Genomic DNA, 10836 nt, shown 5'->3' on the forward strand with positions numbered 1-10836 from the left:
TTTGGGAGCCATGCCGCGGCATGGATGGCCTATGCTGCGGCGCTTAAGGGATTTTGGGATTTTGAGATTTTAGGCTTGGGAATTTAACCTAGGGTGCTCGGGGTTGAGTCTTTTACCATATTTGGTGAATTTCAATGTTCCGAGTACTAGAACTTGGCTTGGGAGCTTATTTAAGATTGTTAATGGTATCCTTTATCATGGTTGTGACTAGGTGTTAAGCTAGGGCTCGAGGATCGGATCGAACTCAAGGAGTATTGCCCGTAGCTAAGTCATCTGGAAGCTAAAGGTAAGAAAACTACACCCGGTTGAATATTTGAACGGGACTAAGGGATCCCTGATATATATGACAGAAATAATGGTATTATGCCATGTAAGTTGTAAACCAACGACCTAAGCGTGCCACGGTTAACTTGTGCAATTGGCACGGCTCGGACACTGGTATCCGAGGACAGCTTATTATGCACTGAGCTCGGTCTAAGTTGGGCCGGAGTCAGTGGGTTAATCAGAGGGTGTGACCTAAGGTGTCGACCCTATTATTTGTGTTAATTGATTATTATATTAGGCTATGAATGTGCTTAATGAGATTGCTGAATAACCTGAGTATAGTTGAGGTTACTTGTACCTTGAAGTGTGCTTATATGCTGTGGACTGAGTATCTGAACATGCTTACTGGAATGTCTGTTTGATAATGTTGTTTATATTGTTTATGATGTTTTCTTGCTGGGCCTTGGCTTACGGGTGCTGCGTGGTGCAGGTAAAGGCAAGGTCAAGATCGGTCAACCTTGATTGGAGAGCTCTGCAGGGTGAATGTACATATCAGGCCGCTCAACCGCCACGGTTGAGGAGGTTACAGGGACGAGAGGACCAGAACCTTTAATTTTTCCTTAGTATGGCTGATGTTTACTCTTACTCTTAACTGTTGAATTTTCTAAACCAGCTTTTAAACATTGTTGATTTTGGGGATCCCTTCTGTAAACTGTTTATAACTTATAAAGTGTATCTTTTGAGGCCAAAATGTCTTTTAGCCCTAGAACTCCTTAGTTAATGACACGTTTTGATTAAATGACTTGATTAGCAAGTCTCATATCTTTATAAATACACAGTGTAGCGGTCCTGGCTATCCAGGGTGTTACACTTGTTGTTGGAAGTAGTGAAATCGATGCCCTTCAGGCGTAATCAGGATCACCCCCGCGCCTGCATGATGCTCATTGGAAGAGCCATCTGTAAATAACTTCCATGAGGGAGGTTGGTTTTGAGACTCGGGCTCATCAGGCTCTTTGATCTGCTCGCTATCTGTAAGTTCAGTGAACTCTGCAATGAAGTCAGCCAGGGCTTGCCCTTTATCGCTGCTCACGGCAAGTAAGAGATATCAAACTGCCCAAGTTTGACTGCCCATTTCAACCATCTTCCTGCAGCCTCTGACTTTTGCAGAACTTGCCATAGAGGTTGGTCGGTCAAAACAGTAATTGGTTGAGCTTGAAAGTAAGGCCGCAGCTTCCTTGAGGCCAAAATTAAGCAATATGCTAACTTTTCAATTGGCGGATATCGCAGATCCGCTCCAATTAGCCTCTTGCTTACATAATAAACAGCCTTCTGCACGCCTTCTTCTTCCCGTACTAGGACAGCACTAGCAGCATATTCTGTAATCACCAAGTAGACAAACAAAGTCTCCTCATCGACCGGCTTTGATAGGTTGGGTTGTTGCACCATGTGAGTCTTTAATGCTTGGAAAGCTTGCTCGCACTCCTCCTTCCACTCAAATTTTTTGTTGCCTCTAAGTAGATTAAAAAATGGAACGCATTTGTTCGTTGATTTTGAAATAAATCTACTGAGAGCAGCAATTCTTCTGGTCAAACTTTGAACATCCTTAATCTTAGATGGTGATTTCATATCGATCAGGGCTTTGATTTTCTTGGGATTGGCTTCAATTCCTCTCGAGTTAACTATAAATCCCAAGAACTTCCTTGATTCTACTCCGAAGAAGCATTTGAGGGGATTCAACTTCATATGATATTTGTTCAAGACGTTGAAGCACTCCTACAAATCCTCTATATGCCCTTCTTCCTTCTTTGACTTTACCAGCATGTCGTCAACATAGACCTCCATGTTTGTGCAGATCAGCTCCTTAAACATGTGGTTGACTAATCGCTGGTAAGTCACACCAGCATTTTTCAAACCAAAGGGCATTACTTTGTAACAGTAAAGCCCGGTGTCAGTCCAAAAGCTAGTGTGATCCTCATCAGGAGGATGCATGCTAATCTGATTATACTCGGAGTATGCATCCATAAAAGAGAGAATCTCATGCCCTGCAGTAGCATTGACCAGTTGGTCGATCCTAGGGAGTGGGAAACAATCCTTAGGGCAGGCTTTATTGAGGTCTATGAAATCCACGCATGTTCGCCATTTGCCATTCGACTTGGGAACTAACACGAGATTAGAGACCCATGATGGATAAAATGCCACCCTGATGAACCCATTCTCCTTCAGCTTCTCAACTTCTTCTTTTAGGGCCTTTGATCTATCTTTATTGAGTAGCCACCATTTCTGTTGCACTGGTGGAAAACTCTTGTTGATGTTCAGGACATGGCTGATGACTGCAGGGTCTGTTCCGGCCATGTCTTTGTGTGACCAGGCGAAGACTTCCTAGTTCTTCCTCAAAAACTCCACCAGTGCTTGTTTTGTTGTTGTCTCTAAGTTATTTCCGACTTCCACAACCCTGGTCGAATTTTCTTCATCAAGTTGGACCTCTTCAAGGTCCTCGATGGGTTCTATTTCCTCCTCAAAATCCCCAAAGTGAGGATCCAAGTCTCTATCCTCACTTTGGGCAACGCCCTATTTGGTGAAATTACCACTTGACTCGGCCTGAACATCAACGGCCATTTGCAATTATTTTCCGGGAACATCTCTCGACACACGTTTCTTTGCTTTAATTTATTTCACTCTTAATTGTGATCTTCCTTCCCTTCCCTTTCCTTTTTTTTGCCGTGTTTTGATTTTATTTATGTTTTATTTTTCTTTCTTGTGTATGCTTTTTACAGTGACAATCACAGGCTTCAGGGTTTTGTAAACATCTCTTCAAAAAGTCCTGCATTTGACCTCTTATCTAAGATACTTGAGTATGTGTACCTCTTTATATTGCATGAACTACATTTTATATTTGTATGTTAGTGATGATGTAGATTGTAATTGTTCATGGATTTATAAACTTTGTATATTAGTGAGAATCGTGGGCTTCATTTGTATATATATTCGTATATTTGTTTATTCATGTTGTATGAGGCATAATACTCTTATTTACCAAAGGAGAGATACAAATTCAATTTAACAAGATGCTCTCTACACTAAATATGCATAACCAAAATCTAGAACCAGTCAAATTTATTATTTAGTAATAAATTCTTCAAGGAGAGAAAAAAAAAATCCTTGAAGAGAAACCCACATTCATTCTTTTCTATGCAAGCTCATTGGCATGAGAACTGTTTTAAAAAATCATTTTATTTCCTATGTATGAAGCTTCCACACTAAGTAGCGACAGACACTTGGTTTTTTATTCTGGTAAAAATCAATTTAAACAAACCTATCATTTTCTTAGCAATCATATTTACCAAACTATCCATGTAAGAGTTTAAACCATAACATTTTACTCCAACATAAACCCTAAAAACACTTCTTCCTTCCTCATCTTAGTCGCCACACTCTTCTCTCTGTTTGACCCCCTCCTTTTTGAAGCTCTAACTGCCACACTTATCAACCATGACACTCTTCTTCCATTGACTTTTGAAGCTTTGCCGCAAGCTTCATAGACCAAACTACCCCATTGTTCTCCTCACCCAAACTGCTTCTCTCTTGGTCATTTTGGGTCTCTCTTGGTTGATTTGAGTCTTGAACGTTTCAAAGAACAACACATTGTTGAATGATTTTACTACTATTTTTAGAGGTAAATCTTTAAATAATCTATGCTTTTTGTTCAAGTTTTCACAGTGTGTAACAGTCTTACATATCTATTAAAATAATATATTTAATTTATCCATTAACTATATCCAACAACTCAAATTTGGGCTCATAGGCAGGCTTCTGATAATTTGGTGTGCAAGAAATTTGGTGTTGATTTATTTCTCTTCTTGTTTGGCATGGTTTTAGGGAACCAGACAGAGTGGTCAACGAGTCAAAGCTAATTTGGTTATTGACAAATTTAAATTTTAAGGTATTGTGATAGATATTATAGATGTATAAATAAAAAATTTACATGTTTATTGAAAATGAAGAAAAAAATTGAGTAAATGACCATTTTTTTTCTCTTTCTTTCTTTCTTTTTTTTGTTTTTGTATTTTGTGTGTGTTATTAATTGCAGAAAACTGCTCAAGTAATATATTTTTAATTTGTCAACTTTTAGTTTCGTGATTTAATGCTGAAAAAGATTGATAGTCTCAATTGTTTGTATCTATTATATGGTTATGTTCCGATTGGTTTCGACAATGATTATATATGATGATAGAGATGATGATTATGAGCATATCAACAAATTAATTGATGCCTTTAAGACTATAGATTAGAACATTTTTGGAAAATGTAAAATAAATACAAAAATGCTAGATGCATATATAGCTAGTTTCTTGTATAATAGAATGGTCATATTTGTGTAATTCTATTTCTTTAGTCCATGATTGTTTGTTTGTTCTCAAGTATGTGCTTAGTACATACAAAATGAATCAGAGGTTTGTCAAGTTTTTCTATATTTCAGTGTCTTGTATATAAAAATTGTCGATATCTAATTGAAAGTACCATGAACTATGTGGTACAACATTGTAACAAATGTAGAAATTAAACTATGTGGTACACTTAATAAAATATATACTATTTTTTGCACAAGTTTAGGATTTTGGAATGTACTCCTTAGAGTATTGAATGGAATAAATATGGAGTACAATGTTTTATGAATTATATTTTACATCAGTAAAGTTTGCTAAACTATAGTTTGCTAAAATCTAATTTTCAGAAGCAGTTTCATGGTTTTGCATTATAAGCCTTCTCTCTCTCTCTCTCTCTCTCTCTCTCTCTCTTGTCTGATTTATTTCTTTTTGCTACAACTACTGGTAATGTTTGTCTTTGTGTTGTGAAACTTTCAACTTGCTTTTTACTTATTTGTTCTTCTTTTGAGATGATATGACTAATTATCTTAATTCCAAAACAACAAAATTTCCTTTGGTCATTCAATTTAATATCAAATCTGTTAAGTAAGCATAGCCATTATGTTGATTGATTGATTAATTTTTTTTTTAAATGTTTTTGGAACTAACAATATATGCTCGTCTCTTGTCAAACATTTGGTTATGATTCATGGCAACTTAGAGTTCTTTGTAATTTTACTAAAAATCTATATTCATTTCCTTTTGGCCCCTGGGGGAATGCTACCTACACTTTTTATTAGCTCCAGTTTTTTTTTTCCTTTTGTGATTGTATGTTTGTCACTCATCATCAATCTATTTTCAGATGCCATACTGTTTATTGATGAATGCACTTGCTAAGACTGGACAGATCAATGAAGCTAAATCAGTTTTTGATGAAATGCTTGAGAAATGCGTTAGCTCAGGTATGCAGTGAATAAAGTTGTTAAGTAGCCTTCTTTTAGACATCAAACTGTGAATTGCCTTCTTACTAATGCACGATGCACTAAAAAGCATAAGCATCTAGTTCTTTAGGTTATCAAACTAAACATATCATTTGTCATGCCCCCAAAATCTTGTTCATAACTTAATTTGATTTTTACTAGGGTTTCTAATTAAGGTCTTAAGATTTGGACAAGAAGTGTTCAACACGAATGTTAAAATGCTATGCATGCTACACTAAAATTAGTTTTCACTCAATGCAATTGAGAAGGGACTTCGGAACCTACATATATAAGGAACCCTCGACGCGTTTATTTGGTATTTTGACCCTAGTCATGAGATGTCCTGTGGCAGATCCTTGAATCCAAGTATTAGAAAGTTTGCCCTGGAATAACATTGTTTTAGATCTTGTATCAAAAAGTTTATAATACTGATAATGCACCTTCAATAATATGTGTCTTTCAACAGTAGTAAAGTTATAAAGGAATCCCTGTTGCAACTTTACTCTCAAATTTGATAGATTTAGTTTAATCAACATGAGCTTTGATGGGCATAGCTGTCATTTTGCATGCTTTCCATAGGTCATCTAGTATAATTATACAGACTATAATTGTGCTAAAATGATGTATTTTTCCTCTGGCAGATGGTTATTCCTACAGTGTCATGATTTCAGCATTCTGTAGAGGCGGGCTTTTGGAAGAAGCAAAGCAGTTGGCCAAGGATTTTGAAGCAAGATATGACACATACGACTTGGTGATGTTTAACATTATGCTCTGTGCTTACTACAGAGCAGGCGATATGGAGAGCGTAATGGAAATGTTAAAGAAAATGGATGAATTAGCTATCAGTCCTGATTATAATACCTTTCATATCCTAATAAAACATTTCTGTAAGGAGAAGTTGTATTTGCTTGCTTACCGAATGACAGTGGACATGCACAATAAAGGCCATCAATTAGATGAGGTAAGCTCCTTCCTATTGATTAAAACTGGCTACACATTTTTTCCTTTGTTTTTCTGTCCAGAGATGAGTAGAAAAAATTATAATATATTTTTCAATAAACAAGTTATATTTTTCACGTGATTACATTTAATGGGTTTTTCTTGTTACTTCTCTAATGCCTGTTTGTTTCATCAGTGGATGATCACATCTGTTACTTTGTACCGTATCCTTAGATCACGTCTGACTTTGAGTTTCTCATTTGTGACGATATTTTAACTTGTCCCATTCCCAGTTGTTTACATCTTCTAAATAACATCAATAAGTTAGTTTCTGGTTGTTTGTATTGCAAATTTAATTGTCTCTCAAACTCTCACTCTACCTATGTTTTGCAATCCTTAAGGTCTCGTCCTCACTCGCATTCTCTTGAAAAATCATATTTAATTTTTAACTGAACTCAATCTCTATGATTATGGCTCTAGTTTGAGCTTTTTTCTTTGCATTTTTCTCACTCAATGTTTATTTTGTTGTTCTGGTTTGGTATGTTAATGGGTTCTTTAATAGATGATGGAAAATGTTTATGAGTATTTTTTTTGCTGCGTTAATTGATGGACATGCAGCCTAGAAAGCTTTATATCATGTATAATAGTATTTCTGCCCTATGATGGAAAAACTCATTATTGGAAACAAATTCTCCTTGGTTTTTCATAATTTCCCTTTACATCTTTGCCGCCTCATTATCGCCACCACCACCATCATATCTATCTATCTATCTCTCTTTCATTCCTTCTTTACTACTACTACTACTACTCTCTATATCTCTTACGAGGTGGGTGAAGATGTAAATGGGCTTTGAAAATAATCTGTGGTTAATATTGTTAATGATCTGATATAGCTATGAGATCTGAGGGCTCTCTAATAATACATTTGTTACATTTAATGGGTTGCTCTTGTTACTTCTATAATGAATTTGTGTTTATTCTTTGCAATTTGAATATGCCATGTACTTATCCTATTCCTATGTTTCTTTTATTAATTTGATGAAGAAGAAAGAACAATCACCTTGTCCTCTATATCTTCAATTAACACTAAAGAAATTAAGATGTGTTTTCATGTTTTAAAAAGTTTTCCATGTGTATTTTTAAGACTAGTAAAACTTTAGTTGGTGTTAACTATTACTTTAACTGTGAACTTGTGGCTCTTGAATGGCAGAGAATCTTATGACTACTTCTGCCACCCAATTTGCACTATCACTTGAGTTATCTCCTCATTTTTCTTTGAATTCGAGAATATTCACTCTACTTGCTTGGACACAGGTAAGTTCATCACAAAGGCATTTTTTCTTCTTTTAAAAGTTCTAGATCAATCTTGCACCAAGTTTTTTCTTAGATGTTGAATTTAGCAACTAGCATTACTTTCAAGGTTTAAGAAATATACTAGAATTCATATTTTTGCTATTATTTTGCTTTCTTGACAAGAAACAGATTTTAGTTAAATATAAAATCAGAGCTAATTATTCTTAGCATTTCTGTTCATTGTAATCTTTTTGATTCTTATGCTAGTTAAATATAAACATGAAAGCATACTTACTGTTAACTGCGCCAGTGGAATAATGCAGATAAAGCCTCTCATAGGACCAACAAAGCAGATCATGAAAATTGGTGTGAAAAGTTATGACTGGCATGAGCTTTTCCCAAAAGGTTTTCTCTATTCCTTTGTATATAGTTTGTCCAAAAAAATTAATCAGAAACCTGGTATAGCTACTAAATCTAACCCCCAAAAAAATTGCTTCTCTTGCAGTACAGAATAACGCTGGTGCAATAATTGCAGTATGGGCTCCTATAGTAGTTGTGAGTGTTGTTTGTCATACTCGCTTCTTGATAATATCTGCACTAGTTATGGAAGCCCATCTTAGTTTAAATTTATTAATGACGAACACTGTAAAATATCTTGAACAAAGAATTAGGGAAGAAGTTAGAAGCTTAGTTTATAGATCAACCTGGTCTAGCATAAATGCTTGACACATTATTTTATTTCTACTTTACAGGTTTATTTCATGGACACACAGATATGGTATTCTGTACAATATTTGGTGGACTTTATGGTATTTTGCAACACCTTGGTGAGGTAAGCCATTTCTTCTATATATTTTTCACTATTAGAGTACATTGGCAATGTTCTTACTCTAGTGGAATGTATCAGAGCTTACCGCATCATCATTAAGGTAAGTTTTGGTTTTTTTCGTTGATATGTTACTTTAGAAGAGTGACCTCCCCAAGTTATCATTCTTTTGCATCTGATAATGGTGAAAAGAAATTTTAGAAATTAAATGAATTTGACTTCTACCTTAACAGTCATGCTGGAATTCAGGTTCAATTTTTTTGCTTTGGTCATGTTTAATGTCTTTGTTAATTAATATAGAGTATTAATGAAAGTTATGTCTTGTAATATATACTCTTGCAGGGAACCAGTCGGCCTACTCACTACCATGTCTTGTTTGATGAGAACAATTTCCCTGCTGATGCCTTGCAAGTTCTCACCAATAATCTCTGCTACACTTAAATTCTATTCATTTTCATTTTTTGTTCTCCGATTCCAACATTCTATTGTGAACTACTTTTGTTGTTCCTATTCTTGACCTGATACAGGCATTTAAGAGGCATAATGTTATGTTTTTTTTTATAGGATGGAAGGAGCAATGTGCCAAGTACTCTCCTTACTCCACATACTTTGAGGGCAGACTCAGCTCTGCCATGCCCAACTCTGTGTACAACCAAAGTAACAACTCAGAAAATGGAAACCATTCTAACATCATTTGAACAAGTGGGCTTTTTATTTCCCTTGTGCACACTATAAATGATTAATGGAAAGATTGTAGTACTTTTATTGCTACAAATTTTATCTATTAAGTGGTAGCTGCTAGATCTGTTATGGTTTTCTATGAATCTGTTAGTCTTACTCGAATTTTTAGCTCACTATAAGTGATGTATTCTCTTCTTCTATTTAACACTTCTATATATTTCAATAAAGTTCAGTTCATTCATTCTCTATCCTCTTTGATTTTCTCATTCACTTTCATTTCTGAATTTAAAAAGACGATGCTTCTTCCTGCCCTTCTTTATTATTGAAATTAATTCCCCTGCTCATGTATGTTGTTCGGTGTGATTATATGCTGAATATCATTCCTTGTATTTTCTCCTGTGTGATACTTCAAGCACTGATCTGTAGACTTATCTCAGTTTTTGGTGGATCCTACTCCATTTTCTAGGATCTTGCAGGCAAAGGACACCAAGTGAATTAGATAGAGAGGTTAAGAACTTGAAGGAGGCATTTACTGACCTGTTTTTGAAGCATAACACTTTCAAAGAAACTGCAAAGCCATCGAGATATTGATGCAAAGAATGGAAGAATGTATTTCACTAATTTTTGTATACATTTCTTGTTTTGTATTTAGTGATAAAGGAATCTGAATTGGGCATAAATTATGTTGTAATATGATTTCTTAAGCCTAGACTAGTAGACTAAATATTGTAATTACATTTGAGTAATTAATAAAAATCTATTTATGTTACCTTATTTGGCTTCAACTTTCATATTTGTTTTCCTAGTTTTGTGTAAGTAAAAAAATATTATGTTTCTCTAAGCTAATATAACACATGTGTTATACTAAAGTGTAGTATAACACAAATAATGTGTTATACTAAAGTTTAGTATAACACAAAAAATGTGTTATACTAAAGTGTAGTATAACACAAAAATAGTGTTATACTAAAGTGTAGTATAACACAAAAAAAGTGTTATATAATCGACTATAAATAACACTATTCAACACTTATCTATATATTAAAATAACACAGAAATTGTGTTATCATTGACAATACAATAACACATCTGTATAACACTGATAAAGTGTTATGTAAAGTACCCTGACCTACGATAACATAGTCGGTCTTAACACATCAGAAAGTGTTATCGTATGTTTTGATAACACATTTTCGGTGTTATTAAAAGCATTTTTTCTTGTAGTGAGGCATTGTAGCATTCCCTTGCTTCCCGCTGATTTCCCAGCACGCATCCTACCCCTGCTTCTATTGGGAATTTCATGGCAAGGTGCCAAATCGAAGTGACGGCTCGTAGGTCGACTAGAATTGGCCTCCCAATTATAGCATTGTATGCTGAAGGACAATCAACTACTATGAAAGTAGTGAGTAATGTCCTGTTAGCAGGTGCAATACATGCTGTAACTGGAAGCCTAATGTCCTGTTAGATGGTTTGATTGCATGGCTCCAGG

At 35.2% G+C, this 10836-nt stretch overlaps 1 protein-coding gene across 1 annotated transcript; it reads left to right on the top strand.

Moving 5' to 3' along the window:
- The first annotated feature begins 3327 nt into the window (after positions 1-3327).
- On the top strand, positions 3328-6824 carry LOC133806311 (pentatricopeptide repeat-containing protein At1g10910, chloroplastic-like). Its single transcript, XM_062244431.1, has 4 exons — positions 3328-3937; positions 5491-5590; positions 6250-6569; positions 6744-6824. Exons 1-4 carry the CDS (start codon positions 3914-3916, stop codon positions 6822-6824), a joined length of 525 nt encoding a protein of 174 aa, XP_062100415.1. The 5' UTR covers positions 3328-3913.
- The last annotated feature ends 4012 nt before the right edge of the window (positions 6825-10836 follow it).

This window comes from Humulus lupulus, chromosome X (assembly GCF_963169125.1).
Source record: "Humulus lupulus chromosome X, drHumLupu1.1, whole genome shotgun sequence".
Taxonomy (NCBI): Eukaryota; Viridiplantae; Streptophyta; class Magnoliopsida; order Rosales; family Cannabaceae; genus Humulus; species Humulus lupulus.

Excerpts from the sequence above, each read along its gene's own strand:
- LOC133806311 (XM_062244431.1), top strand. The coding sequence starts at position 3,914 with ATGATTTTACTACTATTTTTAGAG. Across the intron at positions 3,938-5,490 it reads TTTTACTACTATTTTTAGAG|ATGCCATACTGTTTATTGAT; the intron begins GTAAATCTTTAA and ends ATCTATTTTCAG. Across the intron at positions 6,570-6,743 it reads AAGGCCATCAATTAGATGAG|TGGATGATCACATCTGTTAC; the intron begins GTAAGCTCCTTC and ends TTGTTTCATCAG.